The following is a 20,565-nucleotide window of genomic DNA, read 5'->3' on the forward strand; positions in this document are numbered from 1 at the left end:
GCTGGTGATAGGAGCGATGCCCAGGTGCGATTCCTTTTTACCTTTCCATGCAAATGTATGCTTGGAGGAGAGCTCATGGGATTCTGTCGGAATCCCAGTATCTACCTGCCATTTTGAGTGAGTCGCTCACTACTGAGGTCCAGTGGGTGGCCCCATCCCTCCACAAGGCAAATCCTGCTCCCCGCCCCTCTGCTGACAGGTAGGGGCACCTTCCCCACCTCCCTCCCCCAATACCACGGGAATAACAGATCACCCCTTCCACAGCACACATGCATGAGGGTGACCCGACCCCCTCATCGGATCCCCAGCAGAGGATGCACTCCCACCCGCCAGACCCCTCCAACAGGGACCCTCCCAACAGAGACCACCCCACCAACTGGGACCCATCTGAAAGCTGAAGAGCAGTCCAAGTAGTAGAGTGAATAAACACTACATTTTCACTTACCCTTTCCTAATATCTGCTACCTCAGGAAAAGGTGTTTAAATTAGCAGTTGTCAGAAGTGTCAGAGACTTCCTTTAAAGCCTAGTACACTTCAAAGGGCTTGAAATTCCTTGACAGCCTTTGAAATGCAAATCTTCCATTCAATTTCACACAGCAATACATTGTATTAGCCAGTCATTGACAGTTTTAATACTCCAGAGACAGTTGCTTGGTGGATTGTTGATCTATCTTTCCCTTCATACTTGAATGCATCTCCATTGTTAACCACAGTGTTCAGACACTCTTTCTATGATTGAGAGCTCCTCAACACATCAAAAGCAACTAAGTGCTTTCTGTTGTGAAAAAGAGGAAGTCAAAGCACTTGTGTGGGTTTTCTCCGGATGCTCCGTTTTCCTCCCACAACTCTCGAAAGACGTGCTGTTAGGTAATTTGGACATTCTGAATTATCCCTCAGTGTACCCGAACAGGCGTCGGAATGTGGCGACTAGGGGATTTTCACAGTTACTTCATTGCAGTGTTACTGTAAGCCTACTTGTGACAATAAAGATTATTATTATTTAGCTGTAGTCGGGCGGGGGAAGGTAGGATGTGTATTCTGGGGGGGTGGGGGGACATTCCGATGGATTTTGGGGCACTCCTCCATTATTCACTGACCCTCTTGACCCACTGCGGGGTCCACTGCGTCAGGGCCACACTTGAGAATACCTGCGCCAATTCAGGCCCTGCGGTGGGGCTGGAGCATCGCTGGGGGCTGGAAAACTGGGCTTCCAGCCCATTAATCTTTTGCAAATGGGTGCAAATGACCATTTTTATTTTCCCATCAGTGCAGGGCGTGTAGCTTGCTGCCTAGTATCGACACGGGATTGGCACCCAGTGCCGATCCAGATTTAGACCGATGCTTGATTCTCAGCCATAGCCAAAAACCCGTTACCAGTGGCAGGCAGTGGGGAATCCCTCCCTTAGTCTCATAAAGTTCTAATGTAATCGTCAGGGAAAATGTAATTATCTGGTCACTGGCAATAACAAAAATTTCCAACATTTCCATGGATTTTCATGATTTGGTCAAAAGACCTTACTGGATGGTTAAATTGAAAATATTGGCCCACAGTGTTTAGATAGGTAGATTTTACAGCAGGAAACATCAGTGCCTCTTGGTCAGTGAACCTGCACACAGAACGAAGAAAATGCATATGCCAGGCCTCAATTTCTGCTCATTTTAGGGTACTCACAATTAACATGATAACCAGGAGGTTCTTTTTGGCCACCTGTGCATGAGAGAAGATGCAGTCAAGAACCGGTGCCATGTCCGGTTTGTATTGTTCCCTCAAGTTGATCACACATTTGTCATAATGAGCTGAAAAAATTGAGTATTTGAAAACTCTACATCAATGTCTAAGTGATATGATTGAGAACAACATTTGGGGAAGGGAATGGGAAAACACTTATCAAGTTATAATTTCTCGAACTAAAATGGTTCCCAATGTTTGCAGTGAGACAGCGGCTTATTGGAGCCAATGCCTGACAATGCACGGGTCTCGTCTGACCACCTCCAGCATTCTTTTCCATAATGTCCGACGCATAGTTTTACTTAATGCCCTTAAAAGATCATCCTATTGAACACAGGAAAAGGAACTCCCCAAGGGAAGGCTGAAAACAGGACAGGGGTGTGGGGGGCTGGGGGGGGGGGGGGGAGGCCCAACAACAAAAGGGGGAATGGGCACCACCCACGTGTAGATAATGAATAGCTAAGTATTGTACAGTAAAGGGCCCTGAAACAACGAAGGAAGGGGGTGGGTGCCGACACAAAGGATTTTGATATGTACAGTGTAATCAGCACAGTTACCCTTACTGTCTGTACAGTATGCAATATGTAAAAACGTCAATAAAAACATTAAAAGAAAATATCTTTCTGTTCATAATTTTAGGAATATTTCATTACACAGTGCGCTGCAGCTCATAGGTTAGTACAATGCAGGTTAGCACCTTCACTCACGAATGGGTGAACAAGTCGGTACGATGTGCAAGTTAGGTGGATTGGCCATGATAAATTGCCCTTAGTGTCCAAAATTGCCCTTAGTGTTGGGTGGGGTTACTGGGTTATGGGGATAGGGTGGAGGTGTTAACCTTGGGTAGGGTGCCCTTTCCAAGAGCCGGTGCAGACTCGATGGGCCAAATGGCCTCCTTCTGCACTGTAAATTCTATGAAAGCACCGAGAAGGAGAGATATAAATGAAGGGCGGATTAACTCTGGCTTGTTATTATGCTGTTTCGAGTGTCCAGCTTCAGAGCAACATGATCAGAACTCCCAGGGTGGAGGTTCCCTGCTCACCTCCTTGTACAAAAGAATGGCTCATCATTGCATAGGGAAATTTTAAGAGAAAGGACCTAAACCCTCAATAAGTGTCAATTTGAATAAAATTTGTCATTTGGAAGTTTGGCAAAATGCAACATCAAAAGAGAATGCTAGAATAAATAGGAGAGAGAAGGCAGGTTACTGTTCCTGGTGTATAAATAACCCTCATTAGGAACTGAGCTCAGTAGGAAAAGGGAGGACAAAAACGTGGGTAAAGCATCTGTGGGACATTTGCTAATTAGAGCACATGATGTATGGATTCAATCTGGTGTTAAGCTTTAGGATGCAGGTGCTTTAGGATGCAGGTGCTTTAGGCTGCAGGTGCTTTAGGATGCAGGTGCTTTAGGATGCAGGTGCTTTAGGCTGCAGGTGCTTTAGGATGTAGGTGCTTTAGGATGCAGGTGCTTTAGGATGCAGGTGCTTTAGGATGCAGGTGCTTTAGGCTGCAGGTGCTTTAGGATGTAGGTGCTTTAGGATGCAGGTGCTTTAGGATGCAGGTGCTTTAGGATGCAGGTGCTTTAGGATGCAGGTGCTTTAGGATGCAGGTGCTTTAGGATGTAGGTGCTTTAGGATGCAGGTGCTTTAGGATGCAGGTGCTTTAGGATGCAGGTGCTTTAGGATGCAGGTTGCTTTAGGCTGCAGGTGCTTTAGGATGCAGGTGCTTTAGGGCTGCAGGTGCTTTAGGATGTAGGTGCTTTAGGATGCAGGTGCTTTAGGATGCAGGTGCTTTAGGATTAGGTGCTTTAGGATGCAGGTGCTTTAGGATGCAGGTGCTTTAGGATGTAGGTGCTTTAGGATGCAGGTGCTTTAGGATGCAGGTGCACACTGTTGTCGGGATTTCCGCTCATGTTTTTCTTGGGCGGGTTTGCTGACAGGAGAAGAAATACTCGACTTAAACGTGTGATGCAATTATCCCCTCCTGCTGCCAATGGCGTGGCATATTTCTCTACGTTCAATGTTGGGAACATCCTTTCCATACGTTAGCATATTATCAGGCTTCTATACCGGAAATATCCCTCACCTCCGGAGGAAAGTCAATTTAACATCAGTGTGAGGACAGATAGGCGTGAAACCTGACTGGTCTCTCAAGACATGCACCTAGTGAGCAGGAGCAGACATCTCAAAGGAGTTCAGGTGAGTGCATTGTTCCGGTGTTCAGGTGCTGGTGAAGGAAGATAATGCCCTGTCACTGCCCCAGGGAGGTCACAGCGGGCAGTTAGGGTTACATGCCACCTGGGTGGTGTGTGGCGAGGGAGTGGGGTTCATGGTAAACTATTGAGTACTTGGTGGGGGGGGGGGGGGGGGGCTTTAAAATGGCACCCCTATCTTTGAGAAACTAAGCTGCTGGTGGGAAGGGCTCAATTGTGGTAGCTGCCCCTCAAGGTTTTTCAATGATATGGTGTAAATAGCTGCAATTGCTGGCAGCAGCTTCAACATCATTTTTCTCGCCCACTATTGGCCTTTGCCGATTTCTGAGTAAATGCCGCCCCATGTATTTGCCAGGCACCCATCTAAATCCCAGAAGGGTCAGCCCTTGGTTTTATCTTAGTTAAAACTAACTTTTTTTTTTACCTTGCTGGAACTGTGTTTCCACACTCAGATACCTCCTCAACAGGTCCAGGACAACTGATTTCATGTGCCCACGAATCCCACTTCGATAGCTGACAGAGAAAGGAAACTAACTAGTTTTATGCTTTTCGTAGTGTTGGGAACCCAATGGAACTGCTGTGGGTCAGAGTCCTGGCAGAATGTTTTTAGTCAAAAATCATCCAGTTAGGTGCAAGTTAAACACAGCAGGCAGTGAATTACAAGCCAGAATCTAATTATAGTTCACAATTGGTTAACATAAGCGTCAATATCCAGGCTAATCTCCTAGCTCACAAATCAAAGAGCTGACAGTGAGTTAGTGACTGATTTGATTCATTTTAGTAGGCTTCACTTTCCAAAGCATCCACAAAATGAATTAAACTATCCCATATTATTACTGTTATTGGCTATGCAGATGCTGTTTTTGGTGCTCTGGAAGCTGAATGGAAAAGCTGAGCTGGCTGATATGTTTTTCAGCAGTTACCCCATCCACAGTCCAAATTTCCCTTTGCCATTACAACAGCGCCTTCCCCATCAAGCATGCTGCTTCCTGGCACTGGAACAAACCAAATGTAGCAAGTAGAGAGGCTGTGGTTCTTTGAAATAGCTTAAATATTCAGATATAAAATGCCAAATAAAAGCACACATCAGAAAAATGTATAACTTGTTGATATTCAGGGAACAGGAATGACCTCTGATAGAGAACGGGATGGGGAAATTAGCGATGATCCACGAGTTTACCGTGCTCATTACAAAGCCAGCATGGCTCTTTCCCCTTTGCCTTAGTATATTTTTCTACAGCCAAAAAAGGCGAAAAATGTTTAAAGAAACATTTGGGACAAATTGGTAGCAAATTAGCGAAGTTACCAAAAAGATCAGATTAAAAAGTGAAATGGGCTCAAAAGAACAAAATCAAAAATACCACGGTATTATTCCAATCCAAAACAAAAATATGAAGTGCTGGAAACGCTCAGCAGCTCTATGGCGGGATTCTCCAAAATGGAGGTAGAGTGTCCGCGCCGTCGTGAACGCCGTCGTGTTTCACGATGGGGCGAAACGGGTGCGGGCACTACCGATTCTGGCCCCCATAGTGCGGTTCACGCCGCTCCAGCCTCCCTTCCCGGCGCAAACTGGGCGCCACGCCAACCCGCGCATGCGTGAGGGACTTCCCTAACGCGCCGGCCCCGACGCAACATGGCATGGGGGTTCAGAGGCCGGCCGCGTAACCAAATAGGGCCAGGGCTGGAGAGGCCGGCCCACCGATCGGCGGGTCCCGATCGTGGGCCAGACCCCATCGGAGACCCCCCTGGTGAAGGAGCCCCCCTTCCCCCTCCCGCCCCCCCCAACAGGCCGCTCCCCCGACCCTGCGCGCAGAGTTCCCGCCGGCTGCGAGCTGGTGTGGACGGCGCCAGCGGCCGCTCGGCCCATCAAGGGCGGAGAATCGGCGGCGGACAGCGGACCGACTCCACGCCAAACGCACCAGCGCAAATGGCACCGATTCTCCGCTCCTCTTGGAGAATCCCACCCCATATGTGGAGAGAGAAAGTTAACATTGCAAATATGTGACTTTTCATCAGATCAGTGCAGATTAGGGTCACAACCTGAGCATTATTATTTTCCCTCTCTCCACAGATGTGGCCAGGCTTGCTGAGTATTTCCAGCACTTCCTGTCTTACTGGGTAAAGGACAGATTCAGGTTAGCAGCTAAACATCACGTTGCGCATAAGACCACAGATCTTGTGACCAATCCAAAGGGGATCATCTACCGTAGCGTAATTACGGAGATGTGGGAATAAGCTGCAGGCAGGAATCGAATCGAAGGGTTCAAGTGGTATCTATGCAGAAGGCTACAAAATTGGAATGTCGGAAAGGTTCAGCTGATGTCAAAATGTGATGTGGCATGGTAGCACAGTGGTTAGCACAGTTGCTTCACAGTGCCAGGGACACGGGTTCGATTTGCGGCTTGGGTCACTAACTGTGTGGAGTTTGCACGTTCTCAACGTGTTTGCGTGGGTTTCCTCCGGGTGCTCAGGATTCCTCCCACAAGTCCTGAAAGACGTGCTTGTTAGGTGAATTGGACGTTCTGAATTCTCCCTCTGTGCACCCGAACAGGCGCTGAAGTGTGGCGACTAGGGGATTTTCACAGTAACTTCATTGCAGTGTTACTGTAAGCCTACTTGTGACATTAATAATGATTATTATGTCAAGTTGACGTTCATTGCAATTACTAAACCTTCGTTAAATTATATTGCGCAATGTGGTTATATAAAATTCATTACTCACCGCTGCACCAACTGGACAATGGTCTGTGTGTTCATAAAGAGACTTCTCTGTCCGCTTCTCCGTTGAAGGGTGGCTGCATGGCTATCCAGAATGATTGCAAATCTTAAATTTACAAAAAAAAGCATTGGTAGAGCTGAGGAGAATGGGTCTGATATGGCGTCAAGACGGCTAGGCTACTGAACAGGCAACCTAGGAAGTGTAAGTTAAAATCTCACCATAGCAATTTGCATTGAAATCTGCCAAGCTTGAATTAGCTTGGGAAAATAAGAATAGAAGCTTTCAGATTGTTGTTAAAAACACAGCTGGTGTAATTAGTGTTCTTCAAAAGGGGGCCCACCATTCATCCTGGGCTAAATTCAATCAATAGGCCGCGACACCAGGGGCAACCCCACTGCTGCCATTTTCGCAAGCCCCAATGAGACTGCAACTTCCTGAAATCACGCCTTCCATGCCTTTGAAAAGGGAAGATCTCACCACTAAGGGCTACCAACTAATTGGAGTGAGGCATCTGTTCACCTCCCAGCAATGCCACTGGGAGTGATGGCCGTTGCTGGGATTGCACGAGGGTCAAAGCAGTGCCTAAGGAGCCCGTAAGGAGACCACCAACTATTACTAAGTAGCTGGTACCAGCGCAAGCTGATGAGATCTTTAAGTGGCCCTTAATTTTAATGCCTTCTATAGTGGCCTAACAAGCTTACTGGTTTGTAAGCAGCATTATAAAAAGTCAATCAGAAGAAAATCAGATGATCCCATCAGCAGCAACCCAGGAATCTCATTGGGATAAGAAATAAGGCCCAGTGATCCTGCAACTTTCTCCTCGCTAACATCTAGGGAGTGGTGCCCAAGTGAGAGGTATGTCCCCCACCAGTCATGTGCTTCCATTATTGCTTCTAGTATTGCCATTCTTGCATTATCAGCCCTCAGTAGCCCTACCAGCAGGATACGCCACCAGAAGTGGGGTATAATGAGTCAGTGTCTGAGTTCTCAACATTAACTTCATACTCTCATAGCTTCAATCAAACATGGTGAAGGGAAAGTTTAGATGATTTACAGCCTAACACCTCAAATAACAAATCGTTTACGCTTCCATGTTAGAGAAAGCTCTGATGGGCAGGATTGCTAGACTGGGAATTAACCTACTTGACCTTGTCCTCAACATTCTATAACATGAGAATTCCGAATTCTCCCTCTGTGTACCCAACAGGTGCTGGAATGTATCAGCCTCCCCGAACAGGCGCCGGAATGTGGCGACTAGGGGCTTTTCACAGTAACTTCATTTGAAGCCTACTTGTGACAATAAGCGATTTTCATTCATTCATGTGGCGACTGGGGGCTTTGCACAGTAACTTCATTGCAGTGTTAATGTAAACCTACTGTGACAATAAAGGTTATTATTACTATTATGTATATCTGTCCCAGAGAGCATTGATAAAAGTGATCACCACACAGCTTTTGCAAAGATAAATATATATCTACAGTGACAAATATTCCAGCATATTGTTATGAAATCAATTAATTCCGTGTGCTATGTAAGATTCGTGTCGCGTCTTTTCGTCCGACGTCACTTCGTCCAACGACACTTCGTCCACGTCTTTTGGTCCAACGTCTTTTTGTCCGCACGTCTTTTGGTCCAACGTCTTTTTGTCCATTATCCAATTACAAATTTAGCTGGACCTTACCTGGTGATTTTTCTTAACTAGAAATAACTGCAAATTATCTTCGATATAGTGCAGTAACACAGACAATATGGAAAACATTGCAAACATTGTTAGAAATACTTGTTTAGAGTTCGAATGCTCTTATTTGACTGTTAAGTGCATAAAACTAGAAAGTATTTCTGAACGATAAATGTCAGCTACGATCAATCCATTTAAATTAGTAACTACGAAGCACATTCCTAAATCTAAACCCGGTGACAAAAACTTACTTTTCGTTTATACATGTTTGTGCTGGGGATTGAATTGTTTTCGCTTTTGGCATCCGGTGTCAGCATCAAACACTTCCAGGTCGGAATTAAAGCTTATTTCTATTTTGTCCCACTGCTAGTTACAGAGCCGGATCAAATTTAGACTGAGTAAATGTTCTGTTTATATACCCCTATTTCAATAATCCACGCAGAGATCAACTCTGGCAATATAAGTCAAGTTACAAAAAGTCTTTGACAAAAAAAATCATCCGACAAAAAAACGTAACAAGTCACAAAAAGTCTTTGACGAAAAAAATCATCGGACAAAATGACGTTGGACCAAAAGACGTGCGGACAAAAAGACGTTGGACCAAAGACGTGGACGAAGTGTCGTTGGACGAATGACTTCTGGACGAAAAGACATAGCACCATGTAAGTTAGCAGTCTTGGAGATTGTAACATTTAAAGTACAGGATGTTTCAATGATTGTTACTTTGTCCTGTTTCATAACAAGTTCAGAAACTGTCTTAGAGTGTTGTGATAGGTCACCAGATCATTTCAAGTGTCAGTGAATAGCAATTGAGTTTGAATCAGTCAGTCTACAGCCAGGAAATATTCCAGAGGTAAGGACAAAGACAGGAACTGGAAGGATCCCAGTTAAGATAAAAAGCATAGACGGGCTACAGTTAACAGACCTTAAGGAAAGTAAAAAGCAGCACAGAAGATCCACAAAGGTAACCAAAGTCTGGTGACTGTGCTGTGAGCCATTTGACAGAAGTATCCCTTTGAGCAGTGCTGTTCTCCTTGGCATGGCCAAAGATCTGAAATTGTGCTCATAAATTGAAGTGTATTCAGAAATCCAGGGGAACATATTCTCAGAAGGAGAGATTAAACCTGGTGTTGTGGGTTGTCACTGAAGCCGTCCAGGTTGAAGCAACATTTTTGGAAAGAATTGCAAGCTGATATATTCTATGGTGAAGATTGAAAACTCTAACATCTGAGTGGGTTGATGAGAAATCCATGGAATCTATTTTGGTCGCATTTGGCATTTATTCTGTCATGTGCTGTTTTTGACTGTTAATTCATAAGTACCTCATACTTACCTGAATGCTCGAGTACAAGATGAATATTGTAAATAGTGTGATTTTCTGAACTTGTATAATAAAGTTTATTTTTGGTTGTTCCAAACCCGTGAAATCTTGTAGCTTTATTCGATTAGCAAGACTTAAATCTCAAACTTTGTCAATTTTAATCAAAAACCATTAATAGTCCCTAACCAGGATTTCCCCCTCTCCCCAACATATCTGGCCAAGTATCTTAACAGTACAGTCAGACACCCCCAACAACGAGCAAACCTATATGTCAATGAAGCACTGAATCATCAAAAGCAGCAGAACTGGATACCACTACAATCTGCAATCTGATAATCTGGCATATCATTAAATCTTTGATCTCCATCAACCCTGTCATCAAAACAAAATGCAAAGGGGTTTATCTGCAGCAGGATCAGGCACACCTTAGAATGAGGGATGAATTACTGAAGACATTGAGGAAGTGGATTCTAGCTGATCTCATTGAAGAGGAAAGGTGCTCTGTGGGGGTCATATAGGTCATCCATTCTACTTTCAAAGGTCTTTTTATCTCTAAAAATGGCTTTGAACATTTTAACCAAAACGGTAGAATAATATCTGCTCCTTTTGCTCCTCTTCCTCTGACGATCTGACTGTACCTCTCAGGTTTCTCATGGGCACAGACTCAATGAGTACTCTGCACTGGCTTACCTGCTGGCTGGGGAACTGACTGAGCACAGAGGTGATGTTGCTAGCATACTGGGCTATCACTTTCCGAATTGCCCTTTCCACACTCGCAGGGATTCTGCCCGAAACATTGGTCATAATGTCTTGCAACTCAAGAAGGGGCAGCGACGGGTCTCTGAGGGTCGACATTAGCTTTGTGATCCACTTTCTAACCTATGGTGGGCAAGGGGGAAATTGAAAGAAAACGGTTAGCACCAGCATTCCCTTGAAATCAATGAAGTGTCAGAGTCAGGATATCGAACATTTAAACTATATCAGCAATACCTTCATACTAGGTTAAGTTGGATGAGGAATGAGCTTATTTACAAATGGTACACAGCTACTCTCTTTAATATAAAAGAAACATGCCAAAGTGCTGCACAAATGAAAATAGAGGAGTGGAAGCCAAGCCATATAATTAATGAGAGGAAGGGAGGATGACAATGTTTCACAATGTTGTAAAGGTGGAGATGGAAATGCAAAGGTGTTGGGGTTTGGGAAGGAAATTCAAATATTACCAAGAATCGGATCAGTAATAAAAAAACTCAAAGCATAAAAAGTCCTGCACTTGACAAAGGGTCATCTGGACTCACAACATGAGCTCTTTTCTCTCCCGACTGATGCTGCTAGGCCTGTTGAGTTTTCCAGCATTTTCTTTTTGGTTTCAGATTCCAGCATCTGCAGTAATTTACTTTTAAAGTCCTGCAGTTTATTTTACTAGTGGATTCCAGGCGTTCTCTTTTAAAAATAATAAATTTAGAGTACCCAATTATCTGTTTTTCCAATTAAGGGGCTGGTTTAGCACAGTGGGCTAAACAGCTGGCTTGTAATGCAGAACAATGCCAGCTGTGTGGGTTCAATTCCCGTACCGGCCTCCCCGAACAGGCGCTGGAATGTGGCGACTAGGGGCTTTTCCGCAGTAACTTCATTGAAGCCTACTCGTGACAATAAGTGGTTATTATTATTTTGCATGGCCAATCTATCTAACCTGCACAACTTTGTGTTGTGGGGTTGAAACCCACGCAGACACGGGGAGAATGTGCAAACTCCACACGGACAGTGACCCAGGGCCGGGATTCGAACCCGGGTCCTCAGCGCCGTAGACTGCAGTGTTAACCACTGCGCCACTGATTCCAACTGTTATGACTCTATACTGCTCTTGCAGGTAGCAGTTGATATCCCAGGGTGAATAAGTGCCTCACCATTGGATTTTTCCTCCTTAATTGGAACCTTGGATTCCAAGATACAGACTATTCTGTGTGATTTGGTTGTCCACACCTTCCGTGATTATGGAAAAAATCTACATTGCAAAAAATCATGCACATACTTTTTGCAGAGGCACATAGGGGAAAGATAAATCCCAACATGGGAGCTAAGTACCTGTTTGGTACAGTTAAGGCAAACTTATATGTATCTGAAAAGCACTTTAGGAAAAGAACATGGTCCAATCCTTCCAGTGCATGGATGTTAAAACAGATCACAAGAAGAAGGATTGCAAGTTCTAATTATATCACTTACCTTACTGCTGAAGTAGGGCTCAGGCAAGCAGTAACCGTTCATGACATTGACCAGGTTCTCCCAGCACACGGTGAAAGATCTGCTGGAGCTTTTCGCCAATAATGGCGAGCGACTGCTGCGGCACAAGGTTCCCGTGTACAAGTGGGCCTACAAAACGAGATCCAGAAGGGCAATGATGCACTTCTTAACACTTCTAAACAATTTTTACAGTTAGAAACGTGGGAGCTCCATGTAGTTTGCTATCGGAGTGGGTTTTCTTTCTGGGGTTCAGGTCACTCCATCGACTCCAGCCTGCCCAGGTTTGTTGTGCGACAGCACTGAAACATAGGTGAGCCCTCCCAGTCAATGATGTCACCAGAGGAAGGGTAAGGAAAGAGGTGGCAGAATGGTTAAGGGGAAAGTGTAAGGTGGCAAATTGCACAGCCATTTGTGATAGAAAATTTTTTAGTCAGATAAAATATAATCTTTTAATTCACAGCAATAGGCCAGAATTTACCGGCCGTTCACACTGGCGGAATATTGTGGTCCCACCGACGGCCCACGGATTCCCGGTGACAAGGGGTGCAGTCAACGGGAAATCCTGCCTCCGCCGCAGAAAAAACACGTGGCCGGTTGCTCAGGTAAATCCCGCCCACAAAAGCGTTTTGAGTAGGAACAACTTTCCCTACCCGCAACACCCACCCCCTAACTTCCCTACCCGCAACACCCACCCCCTCCCAGTCAACCAACCCACTAACAACCAACCATGGCCTTTTTTCCTGCTCGGAAGGCAAGACTAAACTTTCCAAAAAAACAAAGGCAGGCCGATGGGATGAAACTGCGTCATTTCCCACCAAACTGTTTTCTCACCGCTTTACATTTCGTGTGTTCAAAAATAAAAGATGAAACTTATCAGGTAAGTTTTTAGCTATGAATTAAAGGCATAAACAAGGTAATTCACTGGCAGGAGTCCATGTCTATGCAGATGGAAGAGAACTTACTGTATGAAGTTTCTGGGATCATCTAATTCCATTTTAGCTATTACGCAGCTTGTTCCAGACAGGCACCTGGTCTCTTTAAATAATGCACACATCCCGACTCCTCAACAGCTAAAGCCATCACCATCTTCATCGCCTGTGCGGAGGCAAGTCAAGCCAGATTTCACAAGGCTATATGCTTTGTGCTGAAGTTTTACAATTTCGTCTTTTTAAAAAATAAGAGATTTCCTACTTTTTACCCCCACACAAAGGCTTCTCGCCAAGGAGAAGAGGCAAAACCTCAAAACTGCAAGTTATTTATAAATTACTTCAAACACAGTTAACTGGTAGTCGCACAGGAATCACCTCGAGCAAAAATTTGCAAGTAAGGATTGTGCCGAAAAAATGGAGCACTTACAAAATGTTGGAAATGGTGTTGGATATTACCCAAGGTTAAAACGTGGGGCATGGGGGTGAGCTCCAGTCAGTGTTAAATGCACCCAATGGATAATTTCCTAAACAGGTCAGCGATACAAATAACCATGTTTAGCTTTACTGGATTAGCACACATCAACTAGGGTATGCAGCTGGTTCACTTGAATCAGAAAAAGGGTACACCTTGCTGGGGTGCGTGCTCATTCTGCCCAGCACTCTTGGTTAAAAGTGTGTATAGTGGACTGTCAAGTGAGGATAGGAATAGTTGCCGCATGAGGCACTAAAGGGTCATCCAATAGTTCCCCAATATGTACTTAAATCTTCTTGAGGAAGAATACACTGTAGCAAAGCCTACGCACCTCAATCTCTGCATAGCAATGTCTTGAAAAGAGGTGGGCTCCATCTTCAACGAGGTACTGCAGAAGCTTGCCAGCAGAGGGAGACCTCAGCACAGTGGGGTCCTTCTCTTTCTCAAACATACAAGTCTTGTTGCCAATAGTGATCAGATACCTGTCGATGCAAATTGTTTAAGTGAATAGGAACGCAAAAACATCAAACAAAATATGACAATTCTTATAGAACGGCAGGAATTTCTTACTTGTCTATCTCCTCTTTCATGTATGTGGTGTAACTGTTGCCATCATAGGACAATAAGAGGCCTCCATCACTTAGCCGGTGAACATCGATCTCAATGTGCGAATTGTTCATAATAACAACATAGAGGGTCAGTGACTGACGGGCCACCTGCACATTGGATTTGAAAATAAGAACAAATTTCATGCAGCAACAAATGAAATTGTTTCAAATTTAGTGACTGACTACCAGCAGTAGGGGGGGGGGGGGGGGGGGATGTAAATATGAAGGCTTAGTTACAATTAAAGGGAATAGTTTTTCTGGTAGCCTGTCCACCTCATATCAAGTCCAAAAATGAATAGTGATCGGGTGCAGTAAAAATGGTGAAATTGAGGTATTTTGGTAAAGTTTGCGAACTGCTCACTTCAGGGAGCTGCATTCAAACACATTCTAAGATCTGAAGCCTCTTTTCTGACCATGACAAAGGTCATGCATCATGTCCGTTTTCACACTTGTCGCTCAGTTCCCACTGAACACCGGGCCACATTAAAAACTGCCTTTACTCCAGAACGGAGTCAAAGGCTGTTACATTTAAACAACGGGGAATTCATCTGCCTCCTGCAGTCAGGCTCAACCATCCACCCAATCACAATTGCCCTTTGAACTAGAAATCATAAATAAGCAACTATAGACAACAGTAAAGGGAGAACAATGAAGGGATATCAAATGGGGGACGGAATGTGCAGTAACATGCTTACCTGCAGGGAATATTTTGTTTCTTCACAAATAAGCTGCACATCCACTATATTTAACAGGCTGCTTGCTGGTAGAACCTGACCTCTGTAGATCAGAGAAGGAAAAGAAAGTTACATGCTTTTGAAAGAAAACAGGTTCTTCGAATTAAAGTAACATGCTATTGATATTATGTTTCCTGTTGCCTCATTTCTTTCTTCCCTGAAAGGCCAGAGAAAGACTAAGCAGACAGGATTCTCAGGAGTACAGAAAGCTCGGCTTTTCAAAGGCGCAGTTTGACAGAATCTTACCTTCAGCAAGTACAGATCCAAATATTGATTGACTCTCAAAAGAAGTTAAAGCGCCTTGATGCAGATGAAGAATCAAGGACTTGAGGCAGATTTATCTCTTTCTTTGACTACGGAGACCTAGAATGATCAACCACTTTTAAAAAATGAACGTTATCCCTTCACTGCTCACCCAACACTATACACCGTTTCTGATGGGGAAGATAAACATAGGCAATTCATGCCGAGGTGTTACTGTGCCAACAATAAAAATAGAAAATGCTGGATAAGCTCAGCAGCTCTGACAACATCAGTGAATGGGGTTAACATTTCGAGTCCATATGAGCTTATCCAGTATTTTCTGTTTTTATTTTGGATTTCCAGCATGCGCAGTATTTTGTTTTTCTATTACTGTACCAGTTTGAGACCAAGCACTAAATGATGGAGGTGAGGAAGCAGTTTGCCTCCCTTTGCCAAGTTGGTGGCACGGCTGCACTTCAGCCCAGCCAAATAACTTTGCTACTAATCAACAGATAGCACATCTGACTATGTGTCCTTCACCAGCTGAGTGGCAACAGACAGCGGGCGCGATTTAACCAAATGGGAAAAAAGTCCCTAAGTGAGCGTGTTTAGCTCACGGCGCTCGCAGCACCAAGAAACACAACGCTGTCCAACGTCAATCAGGTGAGATAGGGGCCTCGGAATTAGTCACATTAACATCAAAGAGATAGCTTTACAATTATCAGGTAAACAGTTGTTGAATAAAAGGAAAAACTTGAACTTACTAACTACATCAGCCACAAATTCCAATTAAGCAACCCAATATAGTTCAATACTGCAAAAAAAAGAAGTTAACAGACTAGGCTTACTTGTGTTCTTTGATACTTTTAGAGAGAAATCCTTTCATGAGCAGATCCAGTACACTTCTGCTCAACCGAACAACATTTTCCAAAACCACTGTTCAACTTAAAATCCTTTAACACACTGCAAAATAACAGACAGACCTGGCTCCTCCCATTAGTTACATCATCACTAACTTCCATGGCCTGCTTAGCTAAGACTAAACAACGCTCCTTCATAAATTATCCCAACTCCAGGGAATTCTAGCAACCAAACACAATTGCCACTAGCCCTTTATCTGTAACCAAGTAAGCAGTTGGAATCAATCATTACCTCCCCTTTTATGGCTCTTTAATTCCAACTTTAGCAGACATACTGCCTGTATGTATTTTAAACTAGGATTTTAAATACCTTACTGCCATAATATAAAATATAATACATTTCATTTCTATATTCATCACAGTACCATAGCGGTAACAGTGGCTAACCCTAAACCTTATGCATTCGCGCTGGGTTAGGGGTATGACTAGTATTGTAAAAGGAACTTGATATTGGTCTGAAATGATGCATCATCTTTGGTTTTGGCCGGTTAGTACAGCACCTCTATCAGAGACTACTAGTATCCACAACAGACTTGTGCATTTTTATGTCGCCCCCTTGGGTCTTCTTTTGGGATTAAGGACGATTTGTTTAGAATCCAGTTTGGTGGGCTCCAAATGGCCAATAGATAAAATGAGCAACCTGCAGACTCTGATACATAAGACAATAAGACATAGGAGCAGAATTAGGCCACTCGGTCCATCGAGTCTGCTCTGCCATTCAATCATGGCTGATATTTTCTCATCCCCGTTCTCCTGCCTTCTTCCCATAACCCCTGATCCCTTATTGCTCAAAAACCTATTATCTCTGTCTAAAGACACTCAGTGATTTGGCCTCCACAGCCTTCTGCGGCAAAGAGTTGGGGAGCGCTGTGCTTGAATGGTTGGGTAGATGGGGTTTTTTCGAGGTTTGCAAAATGCTCTGACACTTTGGCCGGTATTCTCCCTACCCGGCGGGGCGGGGGTCCCGGCGTGTTGAGTGGCGTGAACCACTCCGGCGTCGGGCCGCCCAAAGGTGCGGAGACTTCCGCACCTTTAGGGGCCAAGCCCTCACATTGAGGGGCTAGGCCCACCGCTGGAGTGGTTCCTGCTCCGCCGGCTGGCGTGAACGGCCTTTGGACGCCACGCCAGCCGGGCCGAAAAGAATTCGCCGGCTGGCGTACGTCCGCGACATGCGCCGGAGCGTCAGCAGCTTGCTGACGTCATACCGGTGCATTGCGCAGGGAGGGGGTCTCTTCCACCTCCGCCATAGTGAAGACCATGCGAAGGCGAAAGAAAAAGAGTGCCCCATGGCACAGGCCCACCTGCCGATCGGTGAGCCTGATCTGACCCCCCAGGACCCCGGCGCCCGCCCGCGCTGCCAATCCCCGCCGGTAAGAGAGGTGGTATAATCCACGCCGCGGGAGAGGCTTGTCAGCGGCGGGACTTCGGCCCATCACAGGCCGGAGGAATCGCTGCAGGGGGGGTCGCCAACCGGCGTGGTGCGATTCCCGCCCCCGCCGAATCCCGGGTGGCGGAGAATTCGGGACACGCCGGGGGTCGGGATTGACGCCGGCCCCGGGCGATTCTCCGACCCAGTGGGGGATCGGAGAATCCCGCCCTTTGACTTTGCATCTGCATGTTCCTGACGGAGTCCTCAATGCATTCGGAGCCTATACATTATTGGACCGTCACAAGCCAGGATCTCCCACGAGTCGACAGGAATGTTTGGCCTCTTCAGGAATGTTTTCAGGACACCCCGAAAGAACTTCCGCTGTTGTCCTGTGAGTTTCCCAACCACGACCAAGCTCCGAATAGAGCAGTTGCTTTGACAATCTGGTGTCAGGTATACGAATGGTATGCCCCACCCAGTGGAGCTGGTTTTGAGTGATAGCCTCTCAGTCCTGGGCAAGTTAACTGGGAGAGGACACTACTGTTGACTACCTTTATTTCCAGTGAATTTGGAAGATCTTGCAAAGACACTGCTGGTGGTACTTCTTCAGAGCTTAGGGAGGCCTGTTGTCAGTTGTCCAAGTCTCCAAAGCATATAGGAGTGCAGGGACGTCAGCTTCCCAGTAAACCATGATCTTAGTTCTCAGGTTTGAGACCCTGATCCTCAAAAAGGTGATTTGTATCACACCTTCCACAACCACAGGACATCTTAAAATATTCTACATCTAATGAAGTACTTTTGAAGTTTAGTCACTGCTGTAGGAACCACACCAAACAATATGCGCACTGCAAGCACCCACACAAAAAAAATGCTGATAATGATCAGATAATCTGTTTTGCATGTTGATTGAGGGATAAATACTGCGAGGACACAGAGAATAACTATAGAACATACAATGCAGAAGGAGGCAATTCGGCCCATCGAGTCTGCACTGACCCTACTTAAGCCCTCACTTCCATCCTATCCCCGTAACCCAATAACCCCTCCTAATCTTTTTTGATCACTAAGGGCAATTTAGAATGGCCAATCCACCTAACCTGCACATCTTTGGACTGTGGGAGGAAACCGGAGCACCCGAGGAAACCCACGGGGGAGAACGTGCAAACTCCGCACAGATAGTGACCAGCGGGGAATCGAACCTCGGACCCTGGCGCTGTGAAGCATAGTGCTATCCACTTGTGCAACCGAGCTGCCCGAAAGCAACTATCTTGTTTTCCTTCGAAATGGTGTTGAGAGACCTATTCCATCCACCGCAGAGAGCAGATGAGGCCTTGGTTTTGAAAGACAGCACCTCCTCAGTACTGCACTGGAGGTCAGCCTTTTGTCCTCATGTCCTGGAGTGAGACTTGAAGTCAGACCTTCTGATTCAGGGATTAGAGTGCCAGCAGAACCACATGAAGCAAAGCAATTGTAAAATCATCTAAATATTGCTGGGTGAGCAACATAAATGAGGCGGCACGGTGGCTCCCACTGTTGCTTTACAGCATCAGGGACACGGGTTCGATTCCCGGTTTGGGTCACTGTTTGTGCGGAGTCTGCACTGTTCTCCCCGTGTCTACGTGGGTTTCCTCCGGGTGCTCCGGTTTCCTCCCACAAGTCCTGAAAGACGTGCTTGTTAGGTGAATTGGACATTCTGCATTCTCCCTCCGTGTACCCGAACAGGCGCCGGATTGTGGAGATTGGGGGATTTTCACAGTAACTTCATTGCAGTGTTAATGTAAGCCTACTTGTGACACTAATAAAGATTATTATGTTGCTAGACAGCTTTATGTAAAAACAAATCAATTTCCACAGATTGCCTGGCAATAGAAAAGATGGTCAATTGAAAGCAAAAGCAATATCACAGTTCAACTGAGGTGATTGGATTTGCTTTACCCCAATGCCTCTGATTCTTTAGAATTATTAACAATGCTCACAGAATATGTTCAATTGAAGAATTCTTCCCCAGGATAGTAATATCCTGAATTAAACTAAATGATATTTCCAAATTACTATACATGGACTTTCCAGTGACCTACCCTCTTAGCTTTGTTGTGTATACAGACCTCTCACCTAATCAAATCCCATCAACAACTTGCCTTTCAAGAGAATGCAGGAAGTTAGTCATGCTTGATTGAAAGGCTGAATCTGCGACGTGTAAAGCACCACATACCACTCCAAGCATTGTATCTGGCCTCTCTGCCTGAAGGGAGAGAAACATCAATTAAGATAACTTATCTCCTTGGTAAAGCATATTTCATAATACAGCATTTGTTCTGCATTCAAGAATAGATTTTTGCACTTGAGGGGTATCCTTACTGGGCACCACAACACACTTCTGCTTCTAACACTTAGTGGTAACACATATCAGAAGCTGTTCACTACAGAGTGAACCTTCATCCACTCTATTCCAAAACATATTTTATTCCAAACCTCAGGAGAACACCTCTACTGCACCAGTGACACTTGCATCCCCCTCACTTGATGACACTAACCCGATAGATTTGTATTGTGGTCTGGCACCCAGTGAAATTTTGTTTGACAAAAACATAAGAATACTTCAATCCCCTCGATCTGGGTAGATCCAGAACCAATTCTGGAGACAGATCTCAGAGTCGTCCAAGTTTTCGAGCAGGCTGGTTCCTTTGTGTCAGGGTAGCTCTCACCTTTTGCATGACACCTTCTCTTGATGACCAACTAGGAGCAGGAACTCTGCATTCTGGGACTAGTGAGCATGTAGCTGTATTCCACCACTTCAGGATCCAAAGCAATGATACACCAGCCATGTCTGTCTATTTCACATCGCTTAACGCTGACGACTATGATTATGGAGCCGATGGTGCAAAAGCTCATTTGAAGCCTGATAACACACCTGCCTCTGATTCAGAACATTGTGTACTGAAGTCCCACCCAGAATTTCAGCGTGAAAATTAAAGCTGACACTTTCACTAGTAGAGGCGCCATGTTCCCCATGAGACCTTAATCAGAGGCCCCAACAGTTCTCTCAAATGGATGTGAAAGCCCTCATGGTGCTGTTTTGAAGAATGTATGGGAGTTATCCCAGTGTCCTTGTCAGTATTTATCCAGCAATAGACACCACAAGGACCAGGTAAATGATCCGGTCCATATTATGTTTGTGGAAGCTTGCTGTGCACAATTTGCCTGCTGTGTGTCCTGCAATACAACAGTGACTACCCTTCAAAAGTAGCTCATTGGTTGTAAAGCATTCTGCGATGTCCTGTGGTTGTGAAAGATGCTACAGAAGTGCAATCTTCCATTTTATTTTTACTAATTAGCCTAAACTGGCCTTAAGAATGCAATATTTATAAAAATCTAATGGAAGCCAGT

General features: G+C 45.1%; 1 protein-coding gene across 1 annotated transcript in view; it reads right to left on the reverse strand.

The window, feature by feature from the left end:
• The window catches only part of acacb (acetyl-CoA carboxylase beta), a 188,630-nt gene that overhangs the window by 112,132 nt on the left and 55,933 nt on the right, over positions 1-20,565 (reverse strand). Inside the window, 12 exon segments of the mRNA XM_038815904.1 lie at positions 1,673-1,797; positions 4,368-4,456; positions 6,666-6,767; positions 10,345-10,541; positions 11,886-11,945; positions 11,947-12,046; positions 12,881-12,917; positions 12,920-12,998; positions 13,636-13,786; positions 13,875-14,020; positions 14,608-14,689; positions 19,317-19,420. Of these exon segments, the coding sequence (XP_038671832.1) occupies positions 1,673-1,797; positions 4,368-4,456; positions 6,666-6,767; positions 10,345-10,541; positions 11,886-11,945; positions 11,947-12,046; positions 12,881-12,917; positions 12,920-12,998; positions 13,636-13,786; positions 13,875-14,020; positions 14,608-14,689; positions 19,317-19,420 (1,272 nt within the window).

This window comes from Scyliorhinus canicula, chromosome 1 (assembly GCF_902713615.1).
Source record: "Scyliorhinus canicula chromosome 1, sScyCan1.1, whole genome shotgun sequence".
Taxonomy (NCBI): domain Eukaryota; kingdom Metazoa; phylum Chordata; class Chondrichthyes; order Carcharhiniformes; family Scyliorhinidae; genus Scyliorhinus; species Scyliorhinus canicula.